Source organism: Taudactylus pleione, unplaced genomic scaffold (genome assembly GCF_031769625.1).
Source record: "Taudactylus pleione unplaced genomic scaffold, aTauple2 ptg000036l, whole genome shotgun sequence".
Taxonomy (NCBI): Eukaryota; Metazoa; Chordata; class Amphibia; order Anura; family Myobatrachidae; genus Taudactylus; species Taudactylus pleione.
The window spans coordinates 9,632,791-9,651,920 of NW_028284438.1; the positions used below are offsets into that span (position 1 = coordinate 9,632,791).

The following is a 19,130-nucleotide window of genomic DNA, read 5'->3' on the forward strand; positions in this document are numbered from 1 at the left end:
CACATCCCTAGAAACTGCTGACTGGTATAGGCTTTATTTGGTGAGTTCTATCCAGGTCCTATAAGAGATGGCAGTGGACCACGAATTTGGGAAGGACTTGCAATAGGAGGAATATATTTTTATCCATATTACTGTTCTTTGTGTTATTTTGCAAATAGAAGAGGATGAACCCGCTCATAGGAAAAAATACACACTTTGGTAAAACTACCTTTGTCGTTTAAAGAGTTTCCTCAATCTGACCAGCTATCTGATCACATGAGTGAAGCTTGGAATATGCCCGGTAAAAGGTTTCAAATTCCAAAACGGTTCAGTTCCTTTTACCCTCTTCCAGCTACTGATTGTACTAAATGGGAATTCTCATGTAACACGTCTGGTTAAAATGCCACCTTACCCATTCATACTGCAACCTCCTTGAAGGAGACTACAGATAGACATAGAAAAGCCTGTCCAAAATCCATATACTCTTACCGGAGCTACTACTCGTCCTGCTAGGGCTATGGCCTGGGTGGCAAAAGCCATTGATAGTTGGGCAGACCCGAGAAGAGACATTTCCCCCTGATGCTTCGAGGGAACAACTGTCCTACATATCTCACATTAGAGATGCAGCCTCCTACTTAGGCGAAGCAGCTATGGATACAGCTCTCCTGGCCTCCAGGATATCAGCCACTTCGGTAGTGGCCTGTCGTATTGTTTGGTTACGTTCCTGGAAAGCAGATTCAGACTTAAAACGGGCTCTGGAGTCTCTGTCTTATTCTGGAGACATCCTATTTGGTCCAGAATTAGATGAAATTGTGACTATTTTGGCAGCTTCCAAGACTGCATTCCTGCCCTCAATATATAATACAAAGCCTCGGACGTCATCCTTTCGGTCCTTTCGCCATCAAGGAAAAGCCAAGTGGGTCAGTCCTTTCTACGACAGCAGACATCAGCCAAGGCCTCCAAGCATAGGGTCAAACAGGCCTGGGCTACTATATGTACACCTGCCAAGTCTGAGGACAAGCCTACAGCCTAAAGGGACGGGCCTCTCCCTGGGTGGGAGGCCGACTTCTTCAATTTGCCCAGGTTTGGTAAGGGAAGTGGTCTCCCACGGATACATTCCTGAGGTGACACCCCCCCCCAGTAGTTCTTTTGCACAGGACCTCCATCGGACCCAACCAAGGCACTGCTGCTCAAAAAAGTCATTCAGTCTTTACTGAATTCAGGAGTAATAATTCGGGTTCCCTCCTCACAACGGGACAAGGGCTATTATTCTTCCCTTTTCTTAGTTCAAAAGTCCAATGGGTCTCATCGGCCTATCCTCAACCTCAAATCTGAACAAGTTCCATTATCCTTGCTATGGAGCCTGGGGTTTTTATGGTATCTGTAGACATTCAGGATGCTTACCTACATGTCTTTAACTGCTCTTGAGACATCCCTCCTAACGGCTAAGGGTTTCTCCAGCTCTGGGGTCCAGACCATGCTTAGAGCAACTAAACCGGCGTCAGCCAGGATTTACCACAGACTATGGCATACATATTTCCAATGGTGTGTTTCAAGAAACTATGAACCCCAAGTCTTTAAGGTTTCTCAAATTCTTGTGCTAATAAAGGAATAACGCAAAGACACTGTGGGTGTATAATATATACAACGCTGCACGTAATAGTTAGTTTTTCAATTCATAAATTTATTCAAAATAAATATTAAACATAGATAATAAAACATGGGAATAGACCTGCCTTTTGCAGATGGTATGGATTTTCATTCAAGGATAAAGTAATGGATTTCTGACCTGCGGGACAGGTCTATTTAAACAAAGACATAATCTCAAGGGCTTTTTAGTATCCCCCACAGTCACATATAAATTCCTGTACATATTATGCAATAATTAGAATTTTATTCCCATGTTTTATTATCTGTTTAATATTTCTTTTGAATAAATTTATGAATTGAAAAACGAACTATTACATGCAGCATTGTATATATTATACACCCACAGTGTCTTTGTGCTATTCCTTTATTAGCACATGTTTATTCAGACAACCACCGACAGTTGGATAGCTGCAGCGATACTATTTGTGTTAATTATATTGCTATTTGAATTTAATACATTTCCTATTCTGGATCAGCTAGGGCTATCTTTTCTTTAATTGGATATTCTCAAATTCTTGCCTTTCTTCAGGCTGGACTGGATCTAGGGCCTCCGTCTAGGATCTGAAAGTGCAGGTCTGGTTTCAGCGCAGAATTAATGTCAACACCTTCATGCAGGGTGTTCTACGTATACAACCTCTTTGTCCCTCCTGTGGCTCCATGGGATTTTTGCTCAAAGCACTTCAGCAACCTCCATTAGAACCCCTAGAATCAGCGGCTGTCAAGTGGTTCACTGCGAAGACTGTTTCTTCTGGCTATAGCATCTGCCAGTAGGGTATCTGATTTAGGGGCGCTTTCATGTCACTCCCCCTTTTTTTAATATTTCATCAGGACAAGGCTGTTTTTCGTACACGCCCAGGTTTCCTTCCCAAGGTGGTTTCTCTCTTCCACCTGAATGAGGAAATTGTGGTTCCTGCATTTAATTCACCAGACCTCTCGGCAGGTGAGGCCTCGTTGGATGTGGTCCATGCTCTGAAGACTTACGTGGACCGCACTACTTCCATCAGGAAATCGGACTCCCTCTTTGTCCTATATGGATTCCACAAGAAGGGATGACCAGCTAACAAACACACTGGCCAGATGGATTTGCATGATTATCTCACAGGCTTACACGCAGACTGGCCTTCCTGTGCCAGCTTCAGTATCTGCTCATTCTACTCGCTCTGTGGGCAGCCCGGAGTGGCGCCTCAGCTGAACAGCTATGCAAGGCTGCCACCTGGTCTTCTCTCCACACCTTTCATTTATTTTATTGCCTTTGATCCATTTGCATCTCAGGATGCTTCCTTCGGGCGTAGGATTCTCCTATCGGCTCAGGAGAGTTTCCACCATTGAACAACTGCTTTGGCACATCCCCAATGTCTCCCTGTGGAGCCCTATGGACCCTGAAGAAGAAAAGGAGAGTTATGGTAAAACTTACCTTTTGTTAACGCTCTTTCTTCGAAGTCCATAGGGTCCACAGGGCACCCGTCCTGACACACCTGGCTTCTATGGGTTTCTTCTCCTGGTCACTTGTTTCCTTCTCTGTGTGAGAGTGGGATTCTTCAGTGTAGCAGTCTTCCTTCTCTCCTCTCCTGCTCCTGCCTTGGGCTTGTTAACAAAACTGAGTTGCCCTCAGGCTGTGGGTGGGATATAGGGGAAAGTACAAGTGCATCCTCACAACTGTCCCAATCTTCACTCTGAGGCTCAACCAATAAACAATCTTTTTTGATATGAGGTGCAGTCATATAACTGAGGCTGTCATTGTTTCTGACATTAAGCCTGACACTTGTCTGTTTTATGTATGTATGTATGTTGTGTACCCCGCTGTCCGGCAGTGTGGAGCATTATGGCAAATTATAAATAGATGATGGTAAAGAATGAAAGGCACTCGTGCATCTTCATTAATCAAATAAACAGTGTTTCAGCAGTTTTTGTGTTCTCTTTTGGCATTATTCACGCAAAAGGGCACTTCTATTGGTTGGACATCCTTCAGCTACAGGTTGAGTCTCCCATATCAAAAATGCTTGGACCAGGGGTATTTTGGATATTGTAATATTCCATATTTTGGAATATTTGCATACCATAATGAGATATCTTGGGAATGGGACCCTAATCTAAACACAAAATGCTTTTATCTTTTATATACACCTTAAACATACAGCATGAAGGTAATTTTATACAATATTTTTAATAATTTTGTGCATCTAAAAAAGGTTTGAGTACATACATGAAATTCATTTATTTTTTATATACACACGGCCTGAAGGTTATTTATATACTATATTTTTAATAATTTTGTGCCAAAATACAAAGTTTGTGTACATTGAACCATCAGAAAGCAAAGGCTTCACTATCTCGGTCATGCTAAAAATATTAGTTTTTCGGAATATTCTGTATTTCCGAATATTTGGATATGGGAGCTGCACCTGTACACTTGCTTGCTAGTATCAGTATCTAATCAGTTAATCATTTGACAAAAGCTCATTGAGTAAAAACACGCATTCATGCTAAACAACAGAGTAGATAAAAAATTTTATAAAAGTGACTGTCTGTGGAATGATTGGTTCTAGATGGGTTGGTTTGAGTATCCTGTGATTTCACAAAACAGTCTGTAGTTTACAGAGCATTGTGCACAAAGCAAAAGACCCAGTTCTGTGGGCGAAAACTTGATAATGATAGACGTCAGAGGAGAATAGTTCAAACTGACAGTGGGCAAGTGGCGAGAGAACTCAGGGGCGCACCGAAACAGTGAGTGAGCACTCGAAGGAGATCAGCAGCAACACATCGTGCAACTTTCTCACTCTCCCACTCAGCATCTCACTTATACCCCTTTTACAGTTACCTGAAAATCTCGGGTTGATGCACATGAACGCTGCTTGGCGGGTAACAGGGTAAGGCTGTGTCTGTAATGCTTGCCTCCAATGTCGGGTAGGCCAAGGTCGAGGTATTGTAGACTCGTGGAGGGGATCCTTGGCAGGGATCCTTCTTCTGGCAGGCGCCTTTGTGCAATGAACATTTCTGTTGCTCACAGCGCTGTCTGCTGGCTGGCGCCAGTGTACAGTCTGAGCCACCTCCTTGCAGGTGCCTTTGAGCAATGAGCATTTCTGTTGCTCACAGAGCGCTCTCTGCTGACTGGCGCCAGTGTACAGTCTGAGCCTTGTGTAAGTTGGGCCAGCCCTGTGTGCCTGATGTTAGCAGGGCAGTGCACCTGAAAAGACCCTGGGGAGAACTCTGCATACCCTGCCTTGCAGAAAACAGTAAAGGTGCGTGTACACTAAACTATTCGCTCCATGAGCGATATCGTCTAGTGTGTCCTCGGCAGGGGTGTGCTCAATGTTGTTAATGACATTGAGCACACACTGAACGATATCGTTCAGTGCCAACCCTCCCTCATCCCCAAACATGCAACAACCTGACAGTGTCGTCAGATTGGCCTGCATGTTCGGGTGATGAACAACAATGACCCACGGGAGCGCACATCGTTCAAAATATCGTGTACGCATCTTTAGAGTTCTAGAGCTGCGGAGAACAGTTCATGTTGGAATATACGCACTTGTGAGCACCCCTATTTGGAAGAGGGGAGTCCCCTCTTCCAAAAATGCCATCTTAGTAATTAATTATTGGCTGGACTTCGTTTTCAAGAAATGGTGGAGAGGCTCCAATGCTCAAATCTCACCCATCCTGTCTCGCATAAACACAGGGGTTCCTACATTTTAATTTGGTAGATTTTCTAGGGGTCAAAATGGTATGCCTTAAGGTGCATACACACACAACGATTATGTAAATGAACGATTTTATTAAACTATTTTCGTTCTTTTTTTTTCAAGGGAAATTGAACGAAAATCGTTTACTAAAATCGTTCATTTACTAAATGTAATGAATGATTTTTTTGAACTACAAACGATTTTTGTAGATGGTCTTTCTTTTTAAAAAATACCCACCTTTTCCTTTAGCTCACTCTTTTTAAATTGACTTGTACAGCAGGCCATGAAGTACATTTAGAAAATAGTTAAAGACAACATTTTATTGCAGAGGTTACCAAACCATTACATTCCAGGTATTAAGGATATCCATGCTTGAGTCCAATTGGTTAAATCAAATTGACTGTGATACTAATTAGGTTGCCTGTGCTCAAGCATGGATATCCTTAAAATGTGGACTGTAATGGCGTAGTTTAGGAACCTCTGCTTTATTGTATTTCTTTGCCCCGCTTTAATATAGTTTTGATTACATATTGAGCTTATGTTTTAAATATGCCTACTTTCTTCTTGTGTTTTTAGGAAATGTTTTTGGTGCCTATTTTGCATTTTGTGCTGTTGTTGATGGAATTGAGTACAAAACTGGAATGGGACAGAATAAAAAAGAAGCGAAAGCAAATGCATCAAAATTGGCACTAGATGAACTACTTCAATATGAAGACTCTGAACACCAAGGTACTAACCAGTGACTACTCTGCAACTACTATTACCTTAGTGACAGTTTGAAATCGCTCCTGGAAACTGTTTTTTTTTTTTTTTTTTTTTTTTATGAGCTTTTCTAGTTGTATTGCTTTGTATAGGGGCCCGGGCGTGGGAGTGGCTAAAGTGTCCAGCAGCACCTTCACCCACCACTCACACCAATGGCACTGTGTGCCCTGTGCACAGGCTGCTATGTAGCCTATACTATTCAAGTGAATGTGGGCCCACAGCATGTCTCCCCACCACTCTTTACCGGCAGCACGCATGATGCCACACACCTATCTCTTGCATTGATGGTGTCAATCATTTTTTTAATGTTTTTATTTATTGCTCAACTTTAACTTGATGGATCGAGATGAAACAAAGTGCAGGTTATTTCTAGGAGTTTCCACTACAAAATGAAGCAGTTTTCATGAAAATTAGTTTGTGTAGTTTTTGTGCTAACTTGGAATAAACAGACAGGCGAAACATTCTTTTTATATTTGTATAGGTAAAGTTGAAAAGTACACTATTAAAAAATGTTGCACATCATTGTTTCCTTAAGGTGCCCACACACATACCGACTTGCTCCCAATCAGCCAATGTACACGATTTCCCCTGAACTCTCCCCAGGCAGTCGTGGTCACGATTTGGAGTTAAAAATGTCCAATCTGACTTAAGATCTATCTTGCAGCCAGTGCATTGTATCCCAGATTGGCTAATCTGCCCTACAGCACGGCAGATCTGAAGATGCGATGTACGACGAGCGGGGACGCGCATCGGCATCGTGATCAAGTGTATAAACTCACGATTTGGCCATTTTTTACATGATCTGTCGTCACGATTCGTCGAAATCGGCCAAATTGGATGAATAGTCGGTATGTGTGTGGGCACCTTTAGGAGAAGCTCATACATCGATTATGCATAAATGGTATCAAAACCAGATAGAATTTCCCGGAGCAAAATTCCACTGATGTAATCCCTGTGTTTGCTGTTAGCAGCTTTCTGCTAACATGATAAACCATTCCATGTATAGAATGTATGATATATAGGTCAATTATCAACAACATTTGATATATTAATACACCACTTTTGATGATTTCACTTCAAATTCTGGCTTTTCTTGCTCTTAAAGAGCCTACATAAATATTGGTTGGAGTGAAGATGATATTAAGACAAGTTTTATTTATTTTGGGCTTTTTGTAATTTTGTTAAATGCTTGTCTCACAATCCATTGTGGGACACTGGAGAAGACAGTGGAGTGTAGATTTGGAGTAGAGAGCCTGGGCGCTTCAAGAGTTTTAAATCTCTGGCACCTCCCATGGATAACCGTAGGTAACAGAATATAAAGAGTATAGAGGGAGAGCCTCCAGCGTACTTTGAATTAGGATTTCATGTAAGTCATACAAAAATTTAATTCAATTCTCGTGACGGGACACTAGAGAATTCCATGAGGATATTATAAGGCTGTCCTTAAGGGAGGCTACTCTCAGTACCTTATGACCAAAGCTTGCATGTTTTAGCACAAGTATTGAACCTAGAATACTTAGCAAAGGTTTTATTTGAAGACCAGTTTGCCACCCAGCACAACTGCTTAGCACAACCCCAGTAACAATATTCACAAATCAATCTGGTGGAATAGAAAACAGAAAATGCCACCAAGTTAAGTCTGGCAAATTACAAAGTAAGCGGGCGTTGCCGAAACAGGCATGGAAGTAGGACACACACATCCTTGCTGTCCAGCTCATTATCTGATATTCAGTAACCTACCTTGGTGATTGTGCCCTATGTGAGGTCTCACTCTGAGTCTGCGCTGTTAAATAACATTGTAAACCTGCTTTGGGGATTCTTGCTGCTGTCCATGGCGTGGTGTGCCTCATCAAGGGATTTCTGGCCTGGTCCTTCTTGTGCACCATTATTTACTCCTGTCAGGACCTGCTCTCTCACTGGTGGCCTACCGATTTGCCACTGTCGGTTTCCGGGCTTCCCTCATTCCTGTAGCTTGGGTCCTCTCTGTGCCAAAGTCTGTCTGGGAAGTTAATTCCATCCACTTCCTGTAACTCCCATCGGCATGTCCATACAGCTGCCATTGTAAAGGTCTCTGCGCCCTGCTTTTCAGTGCGCTGACTGTGACTCTCTTACATGTGCCCTGACATCTTTCTGGACGTACGGAGTAGTGCTGGTTGGACTTTACTGTTTCCTGCTGTCCACATCACTATTCAGTGATCACGCCTTAGCCTGCCCTCTGGTGCTTTGCTGTACCCTCCCAGTTTAATATGGCTAGATTGGATTGTGGTATAGAGGTCAGGAAGCTGGACTGTCTTGTCCTTACTACGATTGCTACACTACCCGCATCCCAGCAGGTGCTGGGATCCATTGGATCATATTGTGCATTTTTTTCCTGATGTTACACTTCAGGAAATGCTACAGGCAGTGGGTAACTATGAACAAAGAATCGTGGATAAAATTGAGTAGGCTAGTGGGAGAAAGCAGATGAAGGTTCTGCAAAATATAATTCTACAGCAATATCTGTCTTTATAATAAATGATAAAATAACAAAAAAATTAAATAGTTTCGTTTTCATAGAAAATGTATACATTGGTGAATATACTATATCAATAAAATAGTTTTCGTGTACATCTTATGCATTGTTCTTCGACACCGTCCATTATAGCAATTGATTCCATTATTACAAACTATCGGACAACTGTTTTCTAAATAAATGTCCAGGGCATGTTTTCATCCAAATGAGGGTGAGATATATTGTGTAGTATTTACAGCACAGCAATATTAGATTCACTGATCTGCACTATGTTGGAACTATTTTTCTTTCCCTCTGATTCCTGTACATAAGAAGAAACAACATTGGATGATATGACATCCACATTGCCTAGGCAACCACCACAGGACAATGTTGTGAGTTTGTCCAATGCCTGATATTTCTTTTTCATCCGATCTGGGGGACACTGGACCTTTGGGGTTGCTTGAGGGTTCGAAGGAGCCGACACTTAGACTATTATAACTTTTAAGGGAGTAGCTCCTCCTCTCTACATCCTTTATCTACTGTACATTTTGTTTAAAAAATGTAAAAAAAATTATTTCACCAGAAAAACGTGTAGTGTTTCTACTCTCCTTAACGTAGTGGTACTTCAGGACATTCACAATGGCTTTTCAGGTGTCCGGGATGATGTGCCCCAAAACCTGGGGGGAAATGAGGGTCCCAAACTTCAGGTCTTCAAAGGACCTTCCTGTAGCCAGGTACCTCAGGGTAGCAATGAGCCCCTCCTCATATTCGTATCTTGCCTCCGAATATAGGAGGTCACCAGATGCAGCAACTCCTGGAAGGTGGCGTCATCCATGCGCAGGTAGTTTCGGTAATCGTCCGGGTTTTTTTCCCGAATCTCCATTAGCAGCGGCATCTGGGAGTGAGTCTCCCTCCTCATCAGCCACTCCTTCGTCCAGCAGAACCTCATCCTCCTCCTTAGCTCAGCTCCAACCCGTGGTTGCAGCACACATTGAGAGATCCAGAGGCTATGATAACCGGGTAAGAAGGGACTCCACTCGAAGCTCTCCCTCACATTGGCTCCCAGCCAACAATCAGTGCAGCCGCTAGACTGCTAGTGAAGTGAACTATGTTTAATGTCCCAAGTTTGGGAGTACCAACATTGTGTGATTTATCCTTTTTGGCTGAGGTTTCACAACCGCTATTCATAGTACAGGCATTGTGTGGCTTTTCTTGGTCCTTTGGTCTATCCGGGTATGTTTTTTTTTTTTTTTTTTTGTATGCAGTGGGCCTGGTTGTCACGTGCACCTAGGTTCAAGTGCCCTGACATTTGTGCTGTTAATGTTCTGATGGGTCAAGCTTTTCATGCTTCACTGTTGATTTAGCAGGTTCTATTTCTCTCGCTGTAGTTGTCCCCTGACAGGAGGGGGTATCTTTACCCAGGCCGACTCTTTTGAGCCACAGATGTTTCCGCCTTTGTTTTTCCCATTGGTCCTGAGACCGTGTCTTGCGTATTGTAGCACCTGCACAGGTCCTGCTGCAAGGTCCAGCGCAGCAGTTGGAGCTGCCCTAGACAGGTACTGGCTTCCTTTCAATGGTGGCCTGTTTTCTTGCCATCTGATTTTTTGAGCCTTGCCTACATTGAGGGGATGTAGCCCGAAAGGTCTGCCGTTATCGTTTTTAGGTGACCATTGTTCCTGGACTATGGGTGTTTTACATCTATATCCCAGACTCGGGTAGGATACCGTGGTTGTCATTTCGGTACTTCGGTTTCAGAGTTTTCCTCCTTGTTGTATGTAGGGGGCTAGGTCCCATTTCCCTTTTGAGTGCTTTCCCGCAGGGTTGGAGTTCTCTTTGTGTCAGAACTAGCAGTGCTTACGGGTGGTAAAAGTACTTCCTTACTAGTGTCTGCGCCTAGTCTACTAGTGCTAGGTATTCGTACTTTTTATGAACTGTTATCTCTGCAATGAATTTGAGTCCTTAGTTGTGGTCCTGGCGCTGCTGCTAGTTTGCAGTGGTGATTACTTCCTAATTCGTTGATCACATTTGGCAGCAGCATGGCCACTACCTGTAAGATCCCCTTCGGGAAGCTGAGAAGCGTGAACTTATTGGCTTCTTTCAGGACTGCTAGCTTGCTTTGCTGCACCTGTTTTTGTGGTGTGGTTCCACTGAGCCCAAGGGTTCTAATATGAGGGCCCGGGGATGTCTTTTACATTTCGGTTCTCAGTTGTGTTTTATTTCAGCAGTATGGATGGACAGAATATAAAGTCGATTTCGGTGTCCATTTCTCTGCTGGGCCGTGTCAGAATCGCACATTCTGCAGCTTTTCTACAGGCTTGTTCTGATTTGTTCTTTTGTTTTCCACGGTACGCTCAGCTATGCTTACCATGGTTTAGTTTACCAAGGCTTCTCTTCACCTGCAGGAATTGGTAGCTGTCCTTCTGAATGTCCATCCTCCTTGTTCAGTCTCAGGGCTAGTTTCTGCTGAGACTACTTGTGGCTCTAGCCTTGGTTTTTCGGATGTTGGGTCCCCCAAATGGGCTAGTTGTTCCTGCTCGGTTCTAGGACCCACAGTGTGCCTACCACTTGCTAATTGTGTCCATCGTTACCAAGTGTTTCTGATTCTGGAGTTGGAATCTCTGCTGCGCTCTACATTGCCTGGGTACCGATTCGGTCCCACATGTGCTACTGCACTGTGTCTCTGCATGCTCTACGTATTGCCTCCATTGGGATATTAAAGCACAAACCATAGGACATACGGTTCTGTATGCTCCTATGTGTCTGATTGCCTTTTGTTGCGACATTGAAGCCTGCATGGCTCAGGGTGTGGATCCTCAGCTTTTGTGCTATACAGACTGGGTCCGAATCCTCCGGTGTTAAATTTCTCTTAAGGGACGTATGTGCTGCTTTCTTGCCTTTATGTTTTGGGACTCCCTGACGTCTTTTCAGGACACTTATTCTGAGCGAATCACAAAAAATAAAATGAGTAAAACGGCACTCTTCAATCAGCAGCTATTTGTAGGTGAGTGTTAGCCTCCCAAATTATGTAAAATATATAAAGTAGTAAAAACAGCGCTAGTAGGTATCCAATAACTATTCAGTTCAAATATTAATCATAATCACGGCTTGGTTAATATAGTAAAAACACTTTTATTAAGATAAGTACCTCTGTACTAACATAATAATAAAATATATAGATGTTCAATAGACACAATAAAAGAGTGGCATTGATCAGCTATATGTGTACATTACTTGTAATGGAATGACAACTATTCAAATCCTGTAAGGTTCTTATAGTCCATATAACATTGTCCAAAAAATTCCGGTATATTATCCAGTATTAAGAGAGTGTATTACCCAATGGATAGGTCCACAATCGACATCACTTGGCAAGGACTCCTTGCAACATTGAGTTGATGCCAATAGATGGCAGGATCGGGTGAAAATTTCTTTGTAAACTGGTCCGGAATAGATGTATAGGATAATCCAGGTAAGTTTGGAAAACCGGAACAAGTGGTCCCGATAGTTCTGGCTCAACGTGTTTCTGTATGGAACATCCTCATACCTTCCTCAGGAGCAAGTGAATAAATCCAGGAACGGTAGCTGGTATTTATGCCACACTAATAAGTAAATAATCGTCAGGTGTAATCTGACAATTAACCAAGCCGTGGACATTCAATACATATCTTATAAATGGTGCATATAATAGGAGGCAGTCATACTAAAAATGTGTGCAATAGTTTTTAAAAAAAAAATGTATAATATATATTTATATAATTGACTAAATACCTCCAGTATTGGTCCTGATGTTCCCACCACGTGAGCATTCGTCATCACGTGGGCAGTCCCGATCACGTGATCTATGACACATCGGCTGCAACTTTATCTTTATTGGTGGATCGAGTCATGCACCTAGTGTTGACATCACGTGCCTGTCAATATGCTAATTAGAGAAAAGGTAAATAACTAAAAGGACTTGAGCCATTAGTCGGGGACAAACAGTGAGTATATTAACTATTAAAACCCCCAATGAGGGCTTTTTATGTTACAATAAAGTCATATATTAAAATGTGTTGTGCGTATTTACAATTACATCTAGACATGTGATGTAAACCTTGTCTGTATGAACACATCACATTGTTTCTTTAAACCGATTACTCCTAATACCGTGATTATGATTAATATTTGAACTGAATAGTTATCTGATGCCTACTAGCGCTTTATTTTGAGCGATTTTCTGGCGCGGTTTCCTATCTCCTTAGTTTGGTCTTCTCAGTGGTCTGCTTAAAGTCCATTTCCTTTTAATTTTTTCGTCCTTGAGGCGGTAGTCCGGACTTGGTCAGGCTGTTTTGAAATTGCCTTGGCAGCTATTTGTGGTGAGCTGAATCCGTTTGCATTCTGGCTTCTCCAAATTGTTGTCTTCTTTTCTATTATTATTATTTTGGAGCTTCTGTTAGAGACTTTCACTGTTTGCTCATATTTTCTAGGTGGCTGCACACTCTGGTATGTGTTGGTTATTTGTAAGGCTGACTGGTGCAGTATTAACAGTCTGTAGGGGTGAATCTATTGTTTTTTAAGGCGTGATAATTAATGAGCGCCCAGTGTTGCAATTCAATTGTTCTAGGCGCTCATTAATTATCGTCCTCTTCGCCCCGGGTTTAGCTGTGCAATATAAGTTGTAAGTTTAGACATTAAGGCCCTGATTCAGAGCCGCTCGTAAGCGGCCGCTTGTTCGTTCTGACCGATGTTCGCACATCTGCGCATGCGTACGGTTTTTAATACGCATGCGTCAACCAGTCAGTGCGGCCAAAAATCGTTTGTTCGCTATATAGCGAATGCCTGCTATTTTGAGTGACAGAAGGAGGCGTATGTGGGTGGTAACAGGGGAAGGTGCTTGAAAACGGGGGTGTGGAATTCGAACGCAGGCGTGCTTAAAGGTCAAAACGGGCGTTTTAAGGGAGTGCATAATTAATACAGCAGCGTCATTGACCACGTCACTTGGTTTTTTGTTACTCAGAACTGCTCGCAAAATAGCGGTTGAAAAAACCAACCACAAGAATAGCGAGCAGTTCATACGCTGTTCGATGTACTCGATTAATCTAATAAATAGCGGACATGACGTATGGCGCAAGCGGCAAGGGGGCGTATTTTTCAAAATTACAACCGCAAGTTTTGCTCGTTCAGACTTAGAGGCGTGAACAGACCGCAATTACCGAACGGTTCATTTGAATAGCCACCCCTTGTTTTAGAACGAACGACCGCAAATAGCGAGCGGCTCTGAATGAGGGCCTAAGTCCAGTATTATAAACTTATATGGAACCTGTAAAATAAAAATAAAAAATTTCTATTTTTGTTTCAATAACTTCATTCTGCCTTCAGTCTCAAACTTTACATCTTTCCAATTTTGCCATCCTGAGATTTTTAGGCCTCTGACAGCATATTTGGTAACAAACTACTAGTACATATGTACCTCTCACAAAAAACTGAAACCTTCCATTTCTTTCCAAGCTGAGATAATGGCACCCTGAAAAGTCATATTTTCGGAAATCTTTTGTTCTTGTTGGGCTCTCTTTTTCATCATTAAAGTGAAATAAGGTAATTATGCCTAAAAATGTAGCCCAAACTTTGCTGAGAACAATAACTTTTGTCCCAAGGCTCTACCACATACCAGTCCTGACATATGTGTGTAAATGTGTAGAAACACAAAAATTGCTGTCTGCCATGATTTAAAGATGGCCACCATTTACAAAAGGAAGCAAGTAAAAAAAATATATTGGTGGTTTCGAACTATTGGTGTATATAGAGGAGATAAATGAAAAAAAAATAAAATTTCTTTAAAAATTGTCAAGCAACCGGTGTTGAACCACTTCGTATAGATTGACCCAGTTGAATGTAGTTTTTTTGTTGTTGTTTTTGGGGATCCTGGGGTGTTGCTGTATGGTATACAGGGTGGTGGGAGGAGGGTGTATGTTGATTGGCCAGGTTTGGTGTTGCGTATTAAAAAGCGATTTATAAGTCGCCGGTTCAAATCACAACACTGGAAGGCTGACAGATGAAAACACTGACACTGGCTGGTAAGTATATTTACCTCTGTCCCCCCTCCCCCCCAACCCTCCCTTGGGGGTGCCTAATCCTAAGAATCCGGGGGTGGTGCCCATCCCTAAGTCTCACCTGTGGTGCCTAACCCGGTGATCCCTAGCCTAACCCTCCGGGGGGGGGCCTAAACCTAATCCTCCCAGCGGCTAACTGCTTACGACAAGCGGCTTACCTACGTTTGGTATGCCGGGCGTTGGGCTAATGATATCCGTCGATATTTAGACACCTATATTTAGCCCCATGCCGGGATTCTAACTACATCCCGTTCTTATGTGTGATGACTTTTCACATAGGGCCTGATTCAGCTTTGGGAATAGAGTGAGATATAGCAAGTAATTGTGTATCTTGGTAAAACCATGAAACCATGTTGCACTGCAGGTAGGGCAGATTTAAAATGTGCAGAGACATTTAGTTTTGGGAGGGGTTTGTCCAAACTGAAATTTACATTGCAGTGTAGAAATAAAGTTGTCCAGTATTTTCGGCTTACATGCAAAAGCAGCCACTATTTACCCTACATGACAATTTTTTTGTATGTATTTGCACCCCTTCCAATGCAACATGGTTTGTCCAGGTTCACACTTACTTGCTATATCTTGCTCTATTCCCAATGCTTTATCAGGCCCATAGTTCCATCTTCTAGTTATGTTTTAATCATAATTGATTGTGGAAAGGCTGCATTAGTTTGTCCTTTTTGATATTGTTCTCAATATTATAATACCTGCTAGCTCTCATAGACACTGGCTGCTTAAATACCACCAGGCCACTCTTCTTTTCATATATTTTTTTAATATGTGCTGGGTTCATTCTTCCATTCTCATGCCATATTTCTTGTTTGTTAAGGTAATTTTTTAGTGTTGTGAGTGTAAACTTTTAATATTTCTAATAAATGCAATTAAAGTAATTCAACAGACAATGGTCATCTTGGAGGCTGGCTGGTCTCACTTGTGGACAATGTAAAGGGACAACACCATGATCCTGCTTTTTTTCTTCCCTCTTTGCAGGGCACTTTTGGTACGCTTTAGTGGTTTTATGTAAGCCAACTAAATGCGTTAACAGATTGTACCTTGATGTGGATCAGAACATTGAGAATCACTTTGAGCTCCAGCACGTTGATTGGGAGCTTCAACTCCTCTGGAGTCCAAAGGCCCTAGAACTTGCCTAAAGAGCAACAGCACTTAACTCCCAGTCCCACATGGAGAACAGGATGACCCATGTAGATATTATCACCTTTCACCCACCAGCGTTGAGATACATTTTTAAAGAGCCTGAAACGCTTGCTTCGATTAAAAATTAGTTTGATCTGGAATGTCTGTGAAGGAAACTGTTTACATTGCCGTATTCCCCAGAACCTCCATACTAAGGTGAACTGACACCTACCAGTGCTCCAAAAGGGACCTCCTTTTCTGGTAAGATGACCCGACTGGTGTCGATCATGCAGGTCTTGGACGATTATACACTGGTAAGCAGTCAGGTTGGACTTCTTGAAGCTGATAAATCCACAGCCTGGATTGTCTGGAAAACCAAAAACAGTTCCCAGGCCTAATTACAATCATTCTGAAAAGGGAGGATTGTCACCTCCAAAGATCTGCGAACAGCCATAATGATGGTGGAAATCCTCAGTTGCTTGGCCAGACTGAAGGGCTGGGCCTGGAACTGGACAGCAGTAATCATATTGTTGTCTTTCCCAGATGGGAACATGTATGTATATATACTTGATGTCCATGGACACTATGAATGTGATCTGTTCCATGCTGTTAATGAGGGATGCAGTAATAAGACCGGAAGCCGCAAGGCCAACAGCAGAATGCTGGCTAGGGATTATTGATATGCGTCGAAATACCGACGCCTATCCATAATCCCCATGCCGGAATCCAGAACGACGCGGGACCGAACGAGGTAAGTACGGTCCGTGCGTCCTCATAGCCGCGGAAGGGAGACATAGGGTTAGGCACTGTCACAAGCCACCACGCTGCCAATACTGTGTGGGGTGAATGCCGGGCAAGTGTTTTCGCTGAAGTCTCCTCCTTCCTCCTGTTAGGATCTGTGGTTGCAGCATATTGTTTGCAGTTCCAGCCTTAGTTGCTACTGAGGCTCTGCACTAATTACTGCCTGTCTGTGTGCAGTATCAGGTGCACACTAATTGATTCTCCTGTCTGTGTACAACCCAGCTGCACACTAGTCTGTCATTAGGGAGGCTTGCTCTGGTTGTGTCCTGTTTCTGTTAAATTCCAGCCAGCCCTTCACTCCATGCCAGTGATGGCGTTTCTCAAGTTTCCAGTTGTGCCCAGTCTCCTGTTTTAGTCGAGTTCCAGAATCCTGTTTTGCTGTGTTTACCGCTGCTGTTTGTTCCATCCAGGCGGTCCGGCTAGCACACTGTCTGCTAGTGCTACTTGTGTCATCTAAGCGGCACGGCGTGCATTCTCATCCTGGGGCGCATGCCAGCGTCCAGCGGCTAGTGACAACCCGGCAACATTGGACGCACCTCAGCGTCCAAAGTGTGCAGTCTGGCGCATCATCGCAAGTGTCAACCCAGCGACATTGGCCGCACCTCAGCGTCCAAAGTGCGCAATCTGGCACACCGTCGCCAGTGTTAACCCGGCGGCATTGGTCGCACCTCCACGCCCTTGGGCATATTACACCAGAGACTTACCAGCCCTCAAAGCTACCTCTACAGCCCAAAGATTGCCTCCACAGCCCAAAAGTTGCATCAAACCCTTGGCCCTCAGGCCACAACTAGTCAAGGCATACCAGCCCTCAAGGCTGCTTCCACAGCCCAAAGGCTGCATCTCACCCTTGGCCCTCGTGCCACGACTAGCCAAGTCATACCCAACCTTCAAGGCTGCTGCACGGCCGCATTCAGCCAAGGTATACCAGCCCTCAAGGCTGTAGCAGGACTAATTCCCTTTGGTCTTGCCCAAGCCTTAACAGGCACCCCCGGGGGAAGGTTAGGGATAAGGACCCCCGGGAGGGTTAGGGGAGGGGGAGGGTGTGGGGCAGGTTTAGGCACCCCAGGGGGGAGGTTAGGCACTAAGGGGGGAGGTTAGGCACCCCTGAAGGAGGGTTGGGGGGGGGAGAGGGGAGGGTTAGGTAATTTACTCCCCTCCGTCGGGATCTCCGCTGTTCGGCCTGCCAGTGTCAGGATTTCGAGGTCATTCATACCGATCCCGTTTATGACGGTCCACAAGGACTCAGTATTGAACCTGTACAAGAAAAAGCTGTGTGCAGGCTCTGCTGCTGTGTCCTAACATATGATATGTCCTTATAACATATGATATAACACAGTGTGAGTAAGCTGTTAATTCAGATGTATTAAAATATTTCAATAGCTACGTAATGCAAATCTGACTGGTGGGTGTGTGGCAGTACATTAAAATCCTGGAAGTACATTAATGGCATTTATATGTGGTAGTGTTCCTTTTGATGTGTGACAAAGAGGGATATTACTATCTACAACACTGGCAATGATTTTTGTGGACACACAATACCTTGCCTAAACCCTTGAGGACATTACCCAATATATAATCAAATTATTTTTTGGATGGTGGCTACATTATTACCATTCATTTTAATAACATTGTCATGCAGTGGGTGTTACATCACACTGTGTAAATCCTTGGGGATGTCTGTTATTCCCACCTTCATCTGATAATCAAGTATAAACTCCTCAATACAATATAAAATATATGAAAGAGACACTTATAGCGGCATTCCTGCATACAGGAAGTTTTTATCACAATTGCTATATTTTTTCACACTTCTAAGGGCCGTATTCAATTAGCGTTGAAATGCCGTTTTCAGTGATTAGTTTCGTGAGTGACGTCATTTCGCTATTGAAAAGTTCCCCCCGTATTGAATTCTGGAGACTTTCGCCGGTGCGAAAACTCAATGCAATGGAACCGGCGTAAAAGTTTCGCCTATGAATAGGTGTCGGAAAAAAGTGCAGAATTGGGGTTTTGGGGTGTAAACTTCAGAAAAAAACCCTGCACCCTTGGGACAGTGCCCCAAAGGTAATTCGCGTCAAACATTTTAAAAAAAAAATACTTTAGTTCACCCCAAAAAAGTATTTTAATTTTGGGGGCGAAAAATTCCAAAGTTGGGGGACAAATTTGAAAACTAGTGAAATAGACTCGAGGGGGGTCCCCAAGTATGCCCCAGGTTTTTTTAAGTTTGCAGGTGATTGCAGCAGATGGATTTTTAAAGTTTTTTTTAAAACTTCACTGTAGCAACTTTAAAATATGCTAGCCACCATTTTTGTGTCCCCCAAATATGCTGGGACTACTTGTTTTCTGCAAAAAAACCTGCTAAATGCTATTCACCACTTCTGCAAAGATGCTAATTAGCAGCTATTGAGAGCAATTAAGTACCCCAAATACCTTCAGCAGGGCTATTTGGGGTTATCTATAGTGATCCCCAATGTCAGTACATCTTTTGGGGGGTGTCAGGCTGATTTCCCCAAATCTGACAGCACTTTTCGCCTCTTTGCGTTTCGC

General features: G+C 43.2%; 1 protein-coding gene across 4 annotated transcripts in view; it reads left to right on the forward strand.

Moving 5' to 3' along the window:
- Positions 1-19,130, forward strand: part of ADAD1 (adenosine deaminase domain containing 1) — a 216,392-nt gene that overhangs the window by 55,419 nt on the left and 141,843 nt on the right. For all 4 annotated transcript variants that reach the window (XM_088452238.1, XM_088452240.1, XM_088452237.1 and 1 more), the window contains one exon: positions 5,886-6,038. In XM_088452238.1, the coding sequence (XP_088308364.1) occupies positions 5,886-6,038 (153 nt within the window). The remainder of the gene's footprint in view (positions 1-5,885; positions 6,039-19,130) is intronic.